Source organism: Paroedura picta, chromosome 1, assembly GCF_049243985.1.
Source record: "Paroedura picta isolate Pp20150507F chromosome 1, Ppicta_v3.0, whole genome shotgun sequence".
Lineage (NCBI taxonomy): Eukaryota > Metazoa > Chordata > Lepidosauria > Squamata > Gekkonidae > Paroedura > Paroedura picta.
Window position 1 is genome coordinate 16,320,230 of NC_135369.1, and position 19,803 is coordinate 16,340,032.

Below are 19,803 nucleotides of genomic sequence, written 5' to 3' on the forward strand. Positions count from 1 at the left end.
CCCTCTGCAGGGCCAGCAACAGGGCAGGGAGGCCGAGGCCTTCCCCTCAGAAGGACACAGGAGAGCCCTGCTGGGTCAGACCAGGGAGGGTCCCTCCAGTCCAGCCTCCTGCCTCACACAGGGGCCAGCCAGTCCCTCTGCAGGGCCAGCAACAGGACAGGGAGGCCGAGGCCTTCCCCTCAGAAGGACACGGAAGAGCCCTGCTGGGTCAGACCAGGGAGGGTCCCTCCAGTCCAGCCTCCTGCCTCACACAGGGGCCAGCCAGTCCCTCTGCAGGGCCAGCCACAGGGCAGGGAGGCCGAGGCCTTCCCCTCATAAGAACATCAGAAGAGCCCTGCTGGGTCAGACCAGGGAGGGTCCCTCCAGTCCAGCCTCCTGCCTCACACAGGGGCCAGCCAGTCCCTCTGCAGGGCCAGCCACAGGACAGGGAGGCCGAGGCCTTCCCCTCATAAGGACACAGGAGAGCCCTGCTGGGCCAGACCAGGGAGGGTCCCTCCAGTCCAGCCTCCTGCCTCACCCAGGGGCCAGCCAGTCCCTCTGCAGGGCCAGCCACAGGGCAGGGAGGCCGAGGCCTTCCCCTCATAAGGACACAGGAGAGCCCTGCTGGGTCAGACCAGGGAGGGTCCCTCCAGTCCACCCTCCTGCCTCACACAGGGGCCAGCCAGTCCCTCTGCAGGGCCAGCAACAGGGCAGGGAGGCCGAGGCCTTCCCCTCATAAGGACACAGGAGAGCCCTGCTGGGTCAGACCAGGGAGGGTCCCTCCAGTCCAGCCTCCTGCCTCACACAGGGGCCAGCCAGTCCCTCTGCAGGGCCAGCAACAGGGCAGGGAGGCCGAGGCCTTCCCCTCATAAGGACACAGGAGAGCCCTGCTGGGTCAGGCCAGGGAGGGTCCCTCCAGTCCAGCCTCCTGCCTCACACAGGGGCCAGCCAGTCCCTCTGCAAGGCCAGCAACAGGGCAGGGAGGCCGAGGCCTTCCCCTCATAAGGACACAGGAGAGCCCTGCTGGGTCAGACCAGGGAGGGTCCCTCCAGTCCAGCCTCCTGCTTCACCCAGGGGCCAGCCAGTCCCTCTGCAGGGCCAGCCACAGGGCAGGGAGGCCGAGGCCTTCCCCTCATAAGGACACAGGAGAGCCCTGCTGGGTCAGACCAGGGAGGGTCCCTCCAGTCCACCCTCCTGCCTCACACAGGGGCCAGCCAGTCCCTCTGCAGGGCCAGCAACAGGGCAGGGAGGCCGAGGCCTTCCCCTCATAAGGACACAGGAGAGCCCTGCTGGGTCAGACCAGGGAGGGTCCCTCCAGTCCACCCTCCTGCCTCACACAGGGGCCATCCAGTCCCTCTGCAGGGCCAGCAACAGGACAGGGAGGCCGAGGCCTTCCCCTCATAAGGACACAGGAGAGCCCTGCTGGGCCAGACCAGGGAGGGTCCCTCCAGTCCAGCCTCCTGCCTCACCCAGGGGCCAGCCAGTCCCTCTGCAGGGCCAGCCACAGGGCAGGGAGGCCGAGGCCTTCCCCTCATAAGGACACAGGAGAGCCCTGCTGGGTCAGACCAGGGAGGGTCCCTCCAGTCCACCCTCCTGCCTCACACAGGGGCCAGCCAGTCCCTCTGCAGGGCCAGCAACAGGGCAGGGAGGCCGAGGCCTTCCCCTCATAAGGACACAGGAGAGCCCTGCTGGGTCAGACCAGGGAGGGTCCCTCCAGTCCAGCCTCCTGCCTCACACAGGGGCCAGCCAGTCCCTCTGCAGGGCCAGCAACAGGGCAGGGAGGCCGAGGCCTTCCCCTCATAAGGACACAGGAGAGCCCTGCTGGGTCAGGCCAGGGAGGGTCCCTCCAGTCCAGCCTCCTGCCTCACACAGGGGCCAGCCAGTCCCTCTGCAAGGCCAGCAACAGGGCAGGGAGGCCGAGGCCTTCCCCTCATAAGGACACAGGAGAGCCCTGCTGGGTCAGACCAGGGAGGGTCCCTCCAGTCCAGCCTCCTGCTTCACCCAGGGGCCAGCCAGTCCCTCTGCAGGGCCAGCCACAGGGCAGGGAGGCCGAGGCCTTCCCCTCATAAGGACACAGGAGAGCCCTGCTGGGTCAGACCAGGGAGGGTCCCTCCAGTCCACCCTCCTGCCTCACACAGGGGCCAGCCAGTCCCTCTGCAGGGCCAGCAACAGGGCAGGGAGGCCGAGGCCTTCCCCTCATAAGGACACAGGAGAGCCCTGCTGGGTCAGACCAGGGAGGGTCCCTCCAGTCCAGCCTCCTGCCTCACACAGGGGCCAGCCAGTCCCTCTGCAGGGCCAGCAGCAGGGCAGGGAGGCCGAGGCCTTCCCCTCATAAGGACACAGGAGAGCCCTGCTGGGTCAGGCCAGGGAGGGTCCCTCCAGTCCAGCCTCCTGCCTCACACAGGGGCCAGCCAGTCCCTCTGCAAGGCCAGCAACAGGGCAGGGAGGCCGAGGCCTTCCCCTGATGTTGACTCCTGGCTCTGTTATCCAGAGGTTGATTGCCTCTGAACTTGAAGGTTCCCCTCAGTCAACTCCCCACAGCTAGCAGCGACTGATAGCCCTCTCCTCCAGAAATCTGCCTAATCCCCGGTCTATGCTTGTGGCCCTCACTACTTCCCATGGCAGCAAATCCCACATTATCACCACCAGCTGCGTAAAGAAGCATTTCCCACAAGAACAGCATCCAAGATACTATCCACACACACACATAAACAGCACTCCCCTCCTGTCAAAGCCCTTCCAAATAGCGCAGAAACTGTCCAAGTGCCAAGGAAATTGAATCGCCAGGACGGGATGCAGAGCCAGCCCTGTGTGACCGCACTTCAGGTAATAAACGCTCTTAAGGAGGCTGAAAACTCAGGTTGCTGAGGAAACTAATGGGATTGAAGACCCTAACGCAATTATGAACACCACGAGAGCCCGTGAGCCGTGGGATAACGGCTGCCAAGTTGACCGGGTACAGCCCTCTCCGAACACACACAAAAACCGACGCTAATCCACCCCGCACAAAACAAATCGGCCCGTGAAAGAGAAGCGCGTCTCAACGGCTGCTAAGTGGGCAGCAATGAAGCTGGGGAGGACTTCGCAAGCAGGCAGGGGCTGAGGGAGAAGGCGCCACTGTGCGGCGACCACAAGATGGCTTCCGTTGGGGGCTAGGTTGTGAGGCCTCATGGAGGATGGAATGAACAGCGGTGGCAAAGAAACCCCAGTTTGTGAGGGCACCGGGAACTGCTGAGTACAAAAGGAGGCTACTGTCTTGTCCCAACCAGGCAAGGGAAGCAATCATAGTGGAGGTTTCTAGCTGTGGAAGAAAAGGGTAGGCCAGGAGACGAGAAAGCCCGGGGGCGGGTCTCACAGCTGTTTGCTCAGCTTGCGGACTTGTCTCTCGCGAGCCTCAAAGGCTATTTTGGCGTCCACCAGCTCGTTCAGGACCTTGTGCACCGCCTCCATCTCCTGCGCGGCCTGCTCGTACTTCCGGGCCAGGTCCTGATTCTCCCGCTGCAGCTCTTGCACCATCAGCTTAACCTCCTCGTTCTGGCGCCGGCAGAAGTTCTTCAGGCGCTCCGCCTCGGCGAGCAGGTTCTCCACCGTCTTCACCATCGACTCCACCTGGTCCCGGGACATGTCTGCCGAAAGGGAATGCGGGAAGGCATGGTTGGAGCAACAGGGCAATGAGGGGAATCAAAGGTCATTTGCCAAGGACTTTGTTAGTTTGTTTGTTGGTTTATATACCGCCCTGCCCTGAGGCTCTGGGCGGTTCACCTAAAACGTAGAAACGAAATGGGTGGATTTTTTAGGGGGGAGGAAGCAGGGGCCCTGTAGAGCAGGGGTAGTCAACCTGTGGTCCTCCAGATGTCCATGGACTACAATTCCCACGAGCCCCTGCCAGCAAACGCTGGCAGGGGCTCGTGGGAATTGTAGTCCATGGACGTCTGGAGGACCACAGGTTGACTACCCCTGCTGTAGAGGTTGCTGGTCACCTGGTCACTGCTAAATGCCTGGCGGAAGAGCTCCCTTTTGCAGGCCCTGCGGAACTGTCTAACTCCATCAGGGTATTGTCAGTTCTGAGTTGGGAAATATCTGGGGAGTTGGGGTCATGAACCCTGGGGAGGGTGGGGTTTGGAGTGGGGAGGGACTTCTGAAGGGTGCCAGGCATCCCGGGGAACTAATCTCTGACAGCTGGAGACCACTTGTAATTCCGGGCGATCACCATTCACCACGTGGCATTTGGATACTCTGTATTCGTAAACATTCAAACTTCCTACCTACTAAGGGAAACCGTCATATCTTTCCTCTAAGGAGATCAGAACGGCATACATTACCCTTACACCAACCCTGCAAGATGTCAAACAGGGGGAGAGTCTGGCCCAAGATCTCCCTGAGAGAGGATTTGAACGAGGGCTTCCCCAGGCAAGATCTGAAGGTCTTGTCTAATTCATCACACTGAGGCATAGTTCAGGAGTCAGCTCAATCACAGAGCTCGGTCCAATATAACTAAAATTATCTTCTTTACTTGTAAATAGTCAAGAAGTAGTAATGCATGAAGCAGTCATCACAGGAGAGCTGTTACTGATCTGGGCCGAGGGAACCCTGCAAAAGCACCCCACAGCACAAAAGGGTTTTGAAAAAACCATGTGTTAATTTTTACGGCTTTGCTTACTTTTTGGAACGGCAGAAAACCTCATGTACAGGCTCGGAAAGAAAACGATCATCTGCCTTTCGGCAAAGAGACAAGATAATGAAGGAACAGCCAAGGACCAAGGAGGCAATATTTCACAACAGAGTGCCCCAGCTGGTCATCATGAATGGTAATGATCATTGCAAAGAAAGGTTTTTTTTAATTGCGCTAATGTGTTTCTTTAATGTCTCTGTGAGAGCCATTTTGCAGGCTGGCTGTCAGCCTGAACGACAGAACATAAATACTTTTATTCTGTTTTTTAAAAGCGGTGAAATATTGAGAGCATGGTTAATCCTGGGTTGGGTATTGTTTTCTGATGAGATACAGGAGCAAAGGCTGGCCAGACGCAGTTTCTGGTAGATTTAGTTGTTGAAGATCTAATTTCTGGAATGAACTATGGAACTCTACATTCCCCAAGTATGAAAAGCTATCGCCTGGACATAGCTTCCCCCCACACACACACATTGCATGTTTCTTCACTCCATTCGCCTGGCTGACATCTACTAGAGTCTGAGCTCTTTCTACTAGAATCAAGAAGAAGAAGAAGAATTGGTTTTATACCCCACTTTTCACTACCCAAAGGAGTCTCAAAGTAGCTTACAATCGCGTTACCTTTCTTTCCCCACAAGAGGCACCCTGTGAGATAGGCCGAGAAAGCTCTGACAGAACTGCTTTGTGAGAACAGCTTCAAACAAGGCCATGACGAGCCCAAGGTCACCCAGCTGGCTCCATGTGGAGGAGCGGGGAATCAAACCCGGGCTCTCCAGATTAGAAGCTGCAGCTCTTAATCACTTCATCAAGCTGACCTGGCCTGAGCTCATCAGAGCCTGGAAGCTAAGCTAGGTCATTCCAGGTTAATACTTGGATGGGAGACCACCAAGAAAGACTGGGGTTGCTACCCAGAGGGAGGCAATGGCTCCTCTCTTCCCCAGGTGGGTGGGGTCACCATGAGTGACCAAGCCCTATGAAGATAGGTTGAGGGACTTGGGAATGTTCAGCCTGGAGAAAAGGAGGTTGAGAGGGGACATGATAGCCCTCTTTAAGTATTTGAAAGGTTGTCACTTGGAGGAGGGCAGGATGCTGTTTCTGCTGGCTGCAGAGGAGAGGACACGCAGTAATGGGTTTAAACTTCAAGTACAACAATATAGGCTAGATATCAGGAAAAAGTTTTTCACAGTCAGAGTAGTTCAGCAGTAGAATAGGCTGCCTAAGGAGGTGGTGAGCTCCCCCTCACTGGCAGTCTTCAAGCAAAGGCTGGATGCACACTTTTCTTGGATGCTTTAGGATGCTTAGGGCTAATCCTGCGTTGAGCAGGGGGTTGGACTAGATGGCCTGTATGGCCCCTTCCAACTCTATGATTCTATGATTCTATGAGTCAGTTGTAGATATGCAGCCTCCTGGTGGGACCTGTAGTCATGTCCAAACTACAGAGCTCAGTTCCCCTGGGGACAATATATGCTTTGGTCGGTAGACTACCTAGCATTGCGCCCCATGGAAGTTCTTGTACTTCCCAGGCTCCGCCCTCAAATCTCCAGTTGTTTCCCAGCCTGCAGCTGACACCCCTACTCACCTCCCGTCCCTCAGGCAACCCTAGTCAGTTGTGCGTGACTTCACAACACATTATTCCCTTACAGCAGTGGTTCTCACCCTGGGGGGGGTTGGGACCCCTTTGGGGGTCGAACGACCCTTTCAAAGGGGACGTGGCAGGGAAAGCAGCTTGGCTTGGGGGGCGACATCCACACAACAGCCTTGCAGGGTAGATCGAGATAGAGCATTCATCTGTCTGGAGCAGCGGAAAAGAACAAGATCAGCATGGTGGGACAAGGGGCGGAACTGAACTGACAAAACCCCGGGGGGGGGAAACAATTTATACACAATCGTGAACAATGGATCTTCACGCCATTGGTCAGTTTCGGTTTAATTTCTGTGAAGGAACAATTGCATAATTTTATGGTTGGGGCTCACCACAACATGGGGAACTGTATTAAATGGTTGCGGCATTTGGAAGGTTGAGATACGCTGCCTTACAGAAACACAGCCCAGTGACTCATGCGGAGGCCGCTCAGAAAAGCAGGAAGAGCCCCACCCACCCACCCCCAAGCCCTGCCCACCAGGAGACCCCTTCACTCACCAGCCGAGGTGTAGGCAGGCCTAAAGTAACTGTTGAACTGGAAAAAGCCTTCCAGTTTTCCCCCTCTGCAAGCTCTGGAGCAGCGGCTGGGTCTGGGCAGAGGCCCTCCTGTCCTGCCAGGGTGGGTCGCGGGAGGGCTGCTCAGCGGATCAGCTCATCGGCACGGGGTCCTTGCGGAGCATGTGTACGGCGACCCAGGAGAAACCGAGGGGCCTGAGGGGACGGATTAAGGCGAGCTAAATCCAGCCATCCAGTTCGGAGGATTTACCGCCTGTATCCAGCCGGGAGGGAGGAGGGCAAACAGAGAGGTCTTTATTCCCAGCAGAGGGCCATTCAAGATAATGCTGATTTCCACTCACTCCCTGCATTTTAGGAGCTCTGGAGCACCTTCACGGGGCCCACCCCAGTCTTATCAAAGCAGGCAGTGCCTACGAAACATGATTGGGTAGATTACGTCGGCTAATCCGGTTCCCAGACTGCTTCTCTTTGCAGAATTCGGTGTAACCATACCCCTGAATTGTTATCTCTGGCACCAGAATGTAACCAGTGAAAACAGACCCTTTGGACTGTATTCCACCGTGCCAGAAGCCCTGGATCAGCACCTAGGACAACATCCTCATTGTGGGTCACTCACACTCGTGTGCTTCTTCGGCCAAGACTATTTCAATTAAGACTCTGGGCTTTCTCGTTTGCTCTGGCCTAGACGATGTCATGGTGGTAAAGGGAATGGTTGCAGCCTTCTGATTCCTCACACCGTTATTAGAAATTGGCTATGGTTCTGCATGTTAGCGTGACTGTTCTGACCCTTGGTTCTTGTCAAGAGAACAGCATGTTCCTCTCCAGAATGTCGCTTCCCCTTGAGTCGGAGGAGGGGATGTTTTGAGCAGGGTCAAGACGGTCTTAGCTTGTGCGCCAAGGCCAGAAGGCATGAGTAAGCCATGACAATCTGTAAACCTTGGGGGCTGGGATTGAGGCCACGCAAAGACCCGGATCCCTGTCAGCAGTTCCTGGAAGGCTGGCGTGACGGCTGTAGGGTGTTCCCAGGAGGTGGCGTGGGGAGGTGGAGATCACAGGCTATTGGCTCATCCTGCAAGAGGCATCATCTTTCCCAGCCTCCAAGGGAAGGGTATTTAACACTAGGTAATCCTACTGTTCTCTCTGCAGATTCGGGAACTCCCCTGTGTGTCTATTTCTTCTGCAATAAAAATATTTAAAAAGCTTTTTCTCTCAGCGTGATTCATTGGGACAAAAGAACCCTAATTAGGGCGCTTGGCTATCATAGACAAAAAGCAAAAGTCAGGCCTGCTTTTTTCTAGAAGGGGAGCTTCACATGACTGAATGACCTTCAGCATCCCGCATCCGTGGGAAAAACACGCACGTAGCACGAGCAACTTCAGAGCATCTTCCTTCCTGACTCTCTCCCCACACACACACTGAAAGGCAGAACTCAGAGGTACTTTCTTACCTCTGAAATCCCCTTCCTGTCCACCCAACATAATGCCAGCTTGCCGAAAAGCTTTATGGCACTACTAGCAAGGAAGCCCGCTGCAGTCGTAAATGCAGTGGCCGCTAGTGGGTGTGGGGGGAGGCGGTGAGTGGGGGAAAGGCAGCTCTGGTGAGGCATGGAGCAGCTTCCCTGGCCCTCTCTCACCTTCCACGGCCAAAGCGCACGGCAGTCTTGGGTCTGGCACTGCTCGGTGTTCTCGAGGCATACAGTTTTCCTACATGGTGGTTTGGGAGTTTCTGCCTCAGAGGCTCAGAGGAATCACTAGGGTTGCCAACCTCCAGGCAGGTCGCTGGAACTCTCACACTATTATAGTTGGTCTCCAGGTGATGGAGAGCAATCCCCCTGGAGAAAATGATAGCTTTGGAGGGTGACATTTATGGCCCTGTACCCTGATGATTGAAGAAAGTAGGGAAAAGCACTAGGCCACTCAGGTATGAACTAAATCATATCCCCGACGAATATACAGTAGAGGTGACAAATAGATTTAAGGAATTAGATCTGATAGACAGAGTGCCTGAAGAACTATGGACGGAGGTTCGCGACATTGTACAAGAGGTAGCAACTAAAACCATCCCAAAGAAAAAGAAATGCAAGAAATCAAAATGGCTGTCTGAGGAAGCTTTACAAATAGCTAAGGAGAGAAGGGAAGTGAAAGGCAAGGGAGAAAGAGAAAGATACACCCAATTGAATGCAGAATTCCAGAGAAAAGCTAGAAGAGATAAGAATGCCTTCTTAAATGAACAGTGCAAACAAACAGAAGAAAACAATAGAATGGGGAAGCCTGGAGGATCATTGTCCATGGGGTCACGATGGGTCGGACATGACTTCGCACCTAATAACAACCACCCTGCTGAGGTCCCTCCCCTTTCTGTTTGTAATGTTGTGTCCAGTTCTGGGCGCCACAGTTCAAGTAGGATAGCGATAAGTTGGAGCGGGTTCAGAAGTGTGACCAGGATGGTTGAAGGGTTGGGCTCCATGCCTTACGAGGAGAGGTTGAGAAGGTTGGGTATTTGTAGCTTGGAGAAGAGTGACAGGACAGCTGTGTAAAAGGTAGACATGTTGAGAGAAAGAATCAGTTGGTTCAAGTTGCAGGAAAAGAATGTTGTATCTGTAGTTCTACCGAGTAGCAAGCTGGAAGTCCGGAGCAAGATTGTAAACCTGCACAGTAATTGGCCAATGTGCAGCTAGATCCCATCTGCCGGATCCAGTCAATTTGACCAATGGCGTGCATTGGCAGGAAGATATATAGTGTGGCTTTCGTATATGTTGGGGTTGGTTGTGGGTTTCTTCTGTTCAATTTTTGCCTCTTCTACCAACATGCTGGGGTCACAATAAAGAGCTGAAATGAACTCCCTGGGCTCATTCCGCACACATAGGATAATGTACTTTCAATGTGCTTTGGCAGCTGGATTTTCTTGTGCAGAAGCGGAAAATCTACTTCTAAAGTGCATTGAAAGTGCATTATCTATTGTGTGCAGAATAGGCCCTGGTCTCTGAACCCAGAGATTTAACAAAGAGGTTCCACTTAAATATTGGAATGCATTTTCTAACAGTGAGGTCTGTCCATAGATGGAATAGGCTGCCTCGGATGCTGGTGGAATCCCCCTTGTTGGAAGTTTTCAGAACAAGACTGGATGAGGGTGCGATTTTTAAGTCCCCGAGAAGGTGGGGGGCCAGACTGGATGGCCCTTTGGAGGTCTCTTCCACCTCTGCATGAATCTGGTTCAAAAAACCACTCTCCCCAGGATTCACTGCAAAAATATCCAGGTCTTTCCCAACCCAGAGCTGGCAACAATCTTTTCCATACAGCCCGATATCTTCCGTACAGCCCGACCACATCAAAGAGACGATCAGGCCATGCTGGCCAGCTTTCAAAGCACCTTTTGCTAATCTTCCTAGCCTAAGTTCCTTGCTGGCATCGATACAATCCCATTATCTCTGGCCATAAAAAGAGAGGCCGGAGAGCTCTGCTCCATCCTCCTCCTCCTCCCCCATTCACTCAAAGTAATAGCCTCGTCATTGATTTGCCTCTGCGGACCTCCGCAGGCCCTGACTTTGGGATGTTCCTGTGACCCAAGGGGCGTTTCCGTTCCCGCCCAAGCGACAGGAAAGGTTAAGCCTAGTATACATTCGTTTGGGGCGGGGGGGGGGGGAGAATACAGCCTGTGGTTAAAAGGACTTTAAGCATGCATTGCTTTTGTGTGAGCACAATCTCGGTGTGTGAGCACAATCTTTTAGAAATGAAGTTTTTTTAGCAAAGACAAGTGGAAGCATGCAAAGACGGGGGCGGGGGGGCAGAGTGACAAAACAGGACCTGGGATGAATAAAATAAAACCCCTCTTAGCTCTGAATAACCCCTAAAGGTAAAGGTAAAGGTATCCCCTGTGCAAGCACCGGGTCATGTGTGAACCTTGGGGTGACGCCCTCCAGCGTTTTCATGGCAGACTCAATACAGGATGGTTTGCCAGTGCCTTCCCCAGTCATTACCCTTTACCCCCCAGCAAGCTGGGTACTCATTTTACCGACCTCGGAAGGATGGAAGGCTGAGAGCCAGTTTGGTGTAGTGGTTAGGAGTGTGGACTTCTAATCTGGCATGCCAGGTTCGATTCTGCAACCAGCTGGGTGACCTTGGGCTCGCCACGGCACTGATAAAACTGTTCTGACCGAGCAGTGATAACTTTGAGCCGGCAGCTGGGATCAAACTCCCAGCCTCATGGGCAGAGCTTTCAGACTGCATGTCTGATGCCTTACCACTCTGCGCCACAAGAGGTTCTTGAATAACCCCTAAGAAACGCTTAATTATTTAGAGGAGACGTTTTTAAAAAATGCTTTAAAGTGCTTTAATATTTCATTGTTGTATGTTCTGAAACTTGATGTTACCTGCCCTGAGCTGGTAACGGAACGGCAGGATACAAACAACCGTTCTACAATGTTTATTATCATTATTATGTTGTTGTTACTGTTGTTACCACATTACTATGAACTGTTAATTGTATTGTTCCCATTTCATGAGAACCGCCCTGAGCCTTCAGGGAGGGCGGTATATAAAATCAATAAATAAAATAAATAATTAATATTCTCCCCAGTGGGGACCTGAGCTGGCTTACAGTGTTCTCTTCTCCATTTTCTCCTCACAACAACAACCCTGTGAGGTAGGTTAGGCTGAGAATGCAACTGGGGACAAGCTTTTAAGACATGAATGGGGGATTCAAACCCAGTTCTCCCAGATCCTCATACAGCCCTCTAACTAGTACAGTCCCAAGGGCCTGCTAAGGCGAGTAAAGGAAAAGGAAAAGGAAAGGGATAGAAAACGAGGAAAGAAATGACCCACAACTGATCTTTGAACAATAGAAATCAGCTCCCACAGAAGAAACAACAAGTTTAAGAGGGCTGACTCTATGACATCACACCCCTACAGAGTTCCCTCCCCTTCCCCCCTCCAACAGGCGGCATCCAAAAAATCTCCTAGAATGTCCCAAGACAAAACTGGCAGCCCTACATCACATCTGTGTTGCCTAGCAACCTCAGTAAGAGGACAAGAGGATCACCTCTGTGTTGCCTAGCAACCAGTTAGAGGGCAACCGTAGCCCAGCAGCCACTGCCACGGGCCAACAGTCTGGGTTGCCTAGCAACGTCCACCAGCCACACCAAGGCCTGGCACCAACCCCCAGCCAAAACAGCTGCTGCCGCACTCTGTAGTCCGGAAGAGAGTTTTATTGGCTCCAAGCACGGCGTGTCTGGGTGGCTTCTGTCACGAAATCTCATTTAATTTTGGGTCTGGTGGTCTGAAAACAATCTGTCAAATAAAGGACACTAGGCAGGCAGGCAAAACACCCCCAGAGCTGGTCAGAATCCCGCCGTGGAGGTCCCTGGCCCCTCCCCACCAAGCTATTCGTAGCGGTGCTTGCGTCGCTTGGCCGCCGATCGGAGCATGGCGGCCGCTACGCCCATCATGCCAATGGTCCCCACAGCAATGGCATCGGTGACCTGCAAGAGAGGGAGAGGAGAGTGTGAGGCAGGCTGGGAAATGCCTGGCAACTGGCGGGCCTGCCCGGGGGGCGGAGCTCAGAGCAGGGAGGAGCTCAATGGGGACCACCCTCCAGAGCAGCCATTTTCTCCAGAGGAAGGGAATCTCTGTAGTCTGGAGATCCGTGGTCATTCAGGGCGATCTTCAAGACACACTCCCCAGCTGGTTGGCTGCCCTAGAGACAGGCACCATTCAGCTTTCTGAGGAAGCAAATTGCTCACGGGATCATGAAGCTCTTTAGCGCCATGAACATTTCCCCCAAACGTTTCAAATACACAGGGATAACTTGACCATACTGGTGAGCTGGGAGTTCACCTAGGACGCCAGGCTTTTGGTTGGGGCTGATGAAATGTGAACCCCTATGGGGTCCCACCTATACACGTGCCTTCCATCTACCATTGACCGTAGGAGATCCAGGCCATGTCTAACTCGGCTTAAATGGCAGGAGACTCAAGATGCCAGACTGCTGACACTGAATATTTTTTAATTAGAAGTCATTATTACTGTGGTTGTTAACTGTACCCAGGGCTAGTCTACAGAGATAGGTGATATAAAAATCAATATTTTCTGAATGGGTGGGAGTTAGTCAATTTTTAATATCATATTTTAATTTGTCGAGATCACCTGATAAATGTTTATGTCAACCCACCCACCTCCCCAAATGGCCAATGATGGGTCTGGAGAGAGGGTGGGAAGGGGAGGGGCCCTGGGTGGGCGTGGCCACAGCTTTTTTTCCCCAACCATATTTGGCACGAATGTGCCACTTCTAAGGTTTCTTGAAACCTGAAGAATGTGTCAAGGGTTTCTCAATGGCAAAAAAGTTGAGAAAGTAGATACATAGATAGATACACAAAGACACATATTTTCTAAATGAAAGTATCCATTAAGGCAGTGGTCCCCAACCTTTTTATCACCGGAGACCAGTTAAAGCTTGACAATTTTACTGAGGCCCGGGAGGGAGGGGGGGTAGTCTTTTGCCGAGGGATGTTGCTGCCACTGCCTGATCCCTTGCTCCATTGGCTTTCCCGATAGTGCCCCTGACTTCCCGCCACCCACTGGGGGACGCTGCTGTGCAGAGCCACACCAAGGGGGAGCCCCAGCCAAGGCGGCCGCAGGAGAGCACCAAAGGTGAGCCGGCGGCACAGTGGCAGGGCAGCTCCTGAGGCAGCAGCGGGGAGGATGACAAGGAGGAGCTGTGGCCCGGTATCAACTGATCAACGGACCGGTACCGGTACCCAGACCGGGGTTTGGGGACCACTGCATTAATGTACTTCTAATTTTTGTTGATGGCAAATGGGGAGGCATCCAAGTCACAGATTGCCTCGGACACCAAAAACTCTTGGGGTGGTCCTGAAAAGATGCCGAGTCAGAAATTCTCACAACAGCTCTGTAAGGACAGCCGGCCTTAGGATCCCTACACTAAGACTAAGGCTCCAAAGAAAGTCTTGTCTTGCCTCAAACTACCTAGGTGTTGAGAATTAAGAGAAGGATTTTCAGAAGGGCTAATGTAATACACTAGATCTCCCCACATGGACTTTTAGAAGGAAGGCATAGTTGTTTGTTTGTTTGTTTAAAGTTGGAAGTAGTACCAAGGCCTACACACTCATCACTTACCTCTTCCCTTGCAGCCAGTGGGAAGGCTCGAGAGGTGTATTTACTAGAAGTTATTACAGAAAACCAGCAAAGGGTAGTGCTAGGAATCATCAGAAACTCTATGGTCTTATCATAGTTTCCTGTGATTCCTAGAGCTCCCCCTCATCACTTCCTGTAAGAATTTAGGACAAGTACGCAAGCCGGCATTTAAAAAAAAATATATCCTACCCCAGTCTCCTTTGTGGTCAAAAAGATGTTGCAGATTTCCTAGCGCCTGAAATGGAGGTTGCACGGACAACAACAACGTCTCCATCATATCTTTAAAAGAAAGGGTCTGCCTCCATTCCTGCCCCTTTCCAACACAAGTATTTATTCCTCCCCCTCCCCTTTCCCTTTTGTTCTCCTGCCCTCACCTGATCACTCATTGCAACTCCATATCGTAAATCCATAACAAAGTGTTCACAGTTATGGCTCGTCAGGTTATAGGGCATCTCCCTGCCCACCAACTCCTCGGCCCGCTGGAGGATCTTGACCAGCGGCACCACCGGGTGCGTGCTGTCATGCTTGTTGTTCACTCGGTACTGGTCCCTCCTCACCACGACTTCCAGCCAGTCTTTCTTCACATACGCTCTGTCAGACAGGACTGCCAAAACACTGGCAGCACCGTTAGCGAGACGGTCGCCTGATTGGGTGGAAAGGAAAAAAAACGAGAGAGGGTTAGACAGCCACAGGCAGGACCAGGAGGAGACTGTGCACAAATGAACACTTGGCAAGGCCAGAAAGTTAAAACAAGGCAAAAAAACAGGTCAAGGAAACATCACACGGCAATCATGAAGCCAGGTCAAACACATTACATCAGGGGTAGTCAACCTGGTGTCCTCCAGATGTCCAGTGTTTGCTGGCAGGGGCTCATGAGAATTGTAGTCCATGAACATCTGGAGGACCACAGGTTGACTACCCCTGCATTACATGACAAGATCATGAGAACAGTGAATATGTGAACAGGGTCTTGACGGGGCCTTCTGCATGCCAAGCAGGTGCTCTACCACCTTGCCCATAGAGCTTACAGAAGAGGGGTGACCTTGGCAGGGTATAATGCCTCAAGGTCCACCTACCAAATTAGCAATTTTCTCTAGGGGAACTGATCCCTGTCGTCTGGAGGTCAGTTGTAATTCCAGCAGCCCTCCAGGCTCTGCCTGACGGTTCCAAAACCAAAAACAAAAGACCGGGACAATTGCTGCTACTTTGCCTTCAACCCTTTTCATCTTTCCTTTATTTCCAGAAGGACAAGTTGTCAAAGCTCCCCTGGTTCTGCGGGGACTTTCACTATTTCATCCATGACAAGTCTAAGGCTAACAAAATATATAATAAACATTTCTGTGCATTGAAGCGTTATACAATAATTGACAAGGAAATCGCAAACTATCATACGCATTCTTCTACTCCCGGTCCTTTGTTATGGTAATTTGACCAGCACATCTGATAACTTTAGGTCGGGATCGTTCATTCGTAGACCTACAAAGAGTCATACAACATTAATACAGCTACAAAAGGAATGTCGTCGTGGCGAAAGTACCCGTAGAGCTGGGGGTGCTTTGACAAGCTGTCCTTCTGAAGACATAGCAGCATTTGTTCCGGGATTTTTGGAGGGAGGGGGTTGTACCCTCTTGGAGGTTGGCAGCCCTGTGGCATGCAGATGGCCCTTATTCCCTCACTTTGGCCCAGAGACCAACAAGCTCCCAGCCCGAGGCCTGTCGGCCCCCACGGAAACGTACATTCGGGGGCTAAGTGCACCACCTTGCCGTCTCCAACATAGATGGCCCAGTGCTGATAGCACGAGCGGAAGATCTCGATGAGGTCCCCGGGTTTTATTTCATCCTGCAAGAAACAAACGGGAGGTTTGTTAGGGCTTGACACAGTGAACCCTTAAGGGGCTGGCTCTGAGGGATTTCTTCCACAGACAGCGGCAATTTCCCCCAGAATACGGAAACGTCCCAGGCACAGGAGGGCCAAGTCTTGTCCCTTGCAAGGCTAGGGTTGCCAAGGAAATTCCCAGAGATTTGGGGAGGAGAGCCTAGGGAGGGTGAGGTTTGGGGGTGGGGAGGGTACTCAGCATCATATAATGCCATATGGTCCACTGACCAAAGCAACCATTTTCTCCAAGGGAACTGATGCCGGAATTCAAGGAGGTCTCCAAGCACCACCTGGAGATTGGAGAGAGACTGTCGATCCGCTAAGAATGAAAGCCAGCCGAGGGGAGGGGGTGGCCTAGCGCCCATTTCATTCAGCATTACAACGGGCTTTCCTGCTAGTTTATTATATTCCAGAGGTCTCCAATCTTTTTGAGCCTGCCAGCTACCTCAGGAGGCACATCCAGCGACAAAATGGCTGCCCCAGGAGGTGGCGTCACACAGAGGGAGCCCAAATGAAGGGGAGAAGGGGGGGGATTCAAAAATACTGGGGGCAAAAGGGGCAAAATGGAACAAAACCAACAGCCGCCTTTGAAACTGTGTTGTTTCAATCTGCACAGACTGTCAGATCTTCAGTGGCCAATCAGAAGCGCTGCAGGGCAATAACCTCTCCTGACCCCACCCACATTTTAAAAACATTTGATGGGTGCCAAGAAAAGGCTGTTTTTTTCCACTGCGCTTTTCACTACCCAAAGGAATCATAGAATCATAGAGTTGGAAGGGGCCATACAGGCCATCTAGTCCAACCCCCTGCTCAACGCAGGATCATAGAATCATAGAATCATAGAGTTGGAAGGGGCCATACAGGCCATCTAGTCCAACCCCCTGCTCAACGCAGGATCATAGAATCATAGAATCATAGAGTTGGAAGGGGCCATGCAGGCCATCTAGTCCAACCCCCTGCTCAACGCAGGATCAGCCCAAAGCATCCTAAAGCATCCAAGAAAAGTGTGGATCCAACCTTTGCTTGAAGACTGCCAGTGAGGGGGAGCTCACCACCTCCTTAGGCAGGAATCCCAGCGCATCTTACAAACACTTTTCCCTTCCTCTCCCCACAACAAAAAGGACGTGGACAAAACTGAGAGGGCTCTGAGAGCAAAAAGGATGATCCAGGGCCTGGGGACCAAGCGCTCTGAGGAAAGGCTGAGGGACTTGGGAATGTTCAGCCTGGAGAAGAGGAGGCTGAGAAGGGACAGGATGGCTCTCTTGAAGGATCTGGAAGGTTGACGCTTAGAGGAGGGCGGGGAAAAGTTCCTATTGGCAGCAGAGGAGAGGACCCGCAGTAATGGCTTTAAACGACATGAAGACTGGTACTGACTAGATATCAGGAGGGGGAAATTCACATTCAGAGTAGTTCAGCAGTGGAATCAGCCACCTAAGGAGGCAGTGAGTCCCCCCTCACTGACAGTCTTCACGTAGCAGTTGGACAGATCCTTATCCTGGATGCTTGAGGCTGGTCCTGCCTTGAGCAGGGGGTTGGACTTGAAGGCCTCTCCAATTCTAGGATTCTATGATTCCATAACAGACACCCTGTGAGGTAGGTGAGACTGAGAGAGCTCTGACAGGACTGCTCCTTAAAGATAGGTCTATCAGGACTGTGGCTAGCCCAAGGTCACCCAGCTGGCTGCATGTGGAGGAGTGGGGAATCAAACACGGCTCGCCAGATTAGAAGCCACTGCTCTGAACCACTCCGTTTCCCGACTCAAGGTCATCCACTAAGTTTTACAGATGTGTGGAGATCTGAACACCAAAATCTTAATCACTCCCCCCACCCCGCTCTGGCACTCAGCATCACCCTGCACCCACCTCCCCTTTTCCGCAGTCTGCCTCTTGGATTTCCCCTTCTGCCCATGACTGATTCAGCAAAACCCTCGGGAATTCCCTCTTCATCCCTAAGCCCCTCTTCACACAGCTGCAGCTTTACTTCCGCAGTTGCTCCAGGGCAGCTCGTGGCAGAGACAGACGGCTTTTCCACGCAGGCCGCTTTGGCTACAGCCCTCTGCAGAGCGCAAGGAGCCTGCTCGGTCCCAGAAAGCCAGACACTGACAAATGGCTGTTTCTCTTCACGCGTGCAGGGTTTAGCCTGGACTTTCTTGTTGCTTTGGTGAATAAATATTTCATAGCCAAGTTGAGAAGTTTTCGTTATTGTGATCCTCTCTCTCTCTCTCTCTCTCTCTCTCTCTCTCTCTCTCTCTCTCTCTCTCTCTCTCTGGACTGATAGATTGATTGATTGATTTCTGCACACACTGCATAATGCATTCAAGGCACTTTAGATTTTCCTGCCCCACATTGGATTATCCAGCTCTGAAAGCCCAGTGAAAGGGCACTATCCAATGTGTGTGGGAAGAGCCCTGGACTGTTTCCGCACTGGGGACTTTGCTGGCCCGGTTCCCTTATGGGAGCGCATACGGGGGCAGATGAGGTGTTCCGAGCCAAATGGTCCCCCAGCCGGGAGCAGGAAGAGGCGGGGCCACCTGCCTCGGCTCAAACTCCAGCCCGCAGCCTGGCGTGGAGACTCCAATGCGGAAAAGGTCATTAGATCCCAGAAGGAAGGCTGCAGAGGAAGGCCCTGGCACACCCTCTCTGCTTCTCACTCGCCTTGAAAGCCCAATACTGGGGTCACCATCGTGTTGCCCGCATGGGGTTGGGAAATACCTGGAAGATTGTGGCGTTTTTTGGGGGGGGGTGTACTTGGGGAGGGTGGGATTTAGGGAGGGGAAGTTCCTCCGCAGGGTATATTGCCATACATCCCCCCCCTCCAAAGCGGCCATTTTCCCCAGGGGAACTTATCTTGGTTGTCTGGAAATGCACTGTAATGGCGGGCGCTCTCCAAGTGCCACCTGAAGGCTTGGTAACCCTGGGTCTCCGTAATTTATTTGCAAGCCGACGGGACTTCTGGGTTTATGGGAAACGTGCAGTCCCTTTTCTGACCACTAGTCTGCAGCTGGCTTTATGTTAAATTCAGAGCTGGCATTTGCTGTTCATGCATGCGTGACCCTTGTCAAGCAAGATGCTTCTCAGAGATCTTGCTTTGCCAAATTGGGGCTGAGCGGCAGGAATGAACAGCAAATCCTTAAAGCTCTGCGCAATGAGGAGAATCATGCTCCAGAGTTGCCAAAGTACTTTGCTCAATGTTAAAATTCCGGGGTTTTTTGCGTTCGCAAAAATGCTAGACTGCATTGGGTTTTTGTGTACGCCACCAACGTCCATCAATATTGTGGCTATTTGTATCTATTTGAATTTTATGCCATTGCGGGGAACCTATATCAGGGGTAGTCAACCTGTGGTCCTCCAGATGTTCATGGACTACAATTCCCATGAGCCCCTGCCAGCATTTGCTGGCAGGGGCTCATGGGAATTGTAGTCCATGAACATCTGGAGGACCACAGGTTGACTACCCCTGACCTATATCGATATCTACCCCAAGATTCCTGGCAGAGGCGGCAGAAACGAACATATCCTCCAAGCTTACTTGCCTATTTTTTAATTTTTACCACACCTTTCTCCCTGTTTGGGACTCAAGGCGGCTGACCACGATGTTCTCCCTCTGCCATTTTACTCTCGTCCACAACAGCCTTGTAAGGTAGGCTAGGCGAAGAGGTTGTGATGGGCCACCCAGCAATCTTCCATGACAGAGCAGAGAGTTGAACCTGCCTGTCCCCCATCCTAGCCTGACCACTCTGCCCTGCAAGCTCTCTCAAACCTCCCCAGTATCTCAGTGCAGGAGAGGCAATATTCATATAGAAAGATACAGGGATTGTTCCCATTAAATACGGACAGAGAACACGTATGAAGTCAAGCTAGCGGGCAGTAGGTTCTGGACAGAGAGAAGGAAGCACTCCTTTACGCAGAGAGTGATTAAAATTGTAATCCGCTGCCAGAGGATGTAGTGATGGCCGCAGGAATAGACAGCTTTAA

The 19,803-nt window shown here is 52.5% G+C and overlaps 1 protein-coding gene and 1 long non-coding RNA gene across 2 annotated transcripts in view; both read right to left on the minus strand.

Moving 5' to 3' along the window:
* Positions 1–2,378: 2,378 nt before the first annotated feature.
* Positions 2,379–7,136, minus strand: LOC143830683 (uncharacterized). The gene is made up of 2 exons (XR_013228569.1): positions 6,789–7,136; positions 2,379–3,605 (listed from the first exon to the last, which is right to left on the minus strand). It is a non-coding gene; the product is annotated as an uncharacterized LOC143830683 (long non-coding RNA).
* Positions 7,137–11,994: 4,858 nt separating this feature from the next.
* LOC143832208 (phospholipase A and acyltransferase 5-like) overlaps positions 11,995–19,803 on the minus strand; it is a 23,803-nt gene continuing 15,994 nt past the window's right edge. Inside the window, exons 5-7 of the mRNA XM_077326283.1 lie at positions 15,691–15,793; positions 14,329–14,597; positions 11,995–12,282 (exon numbers count right to left, since the gene is read on the minus strand). Coding sequence (XP_077182398.1) covers positions 12,184–12,282; positions 14,329–14,597; positions 15,691–15,793 — 471 coding nt within the window. The 3' untranslated portion in view covers positions 11,995–12,183. The remainder of the gene's footprint in view (positions 12,283–14,328; positions 14,598–15,690; positions 15,794–19,803) is intronic.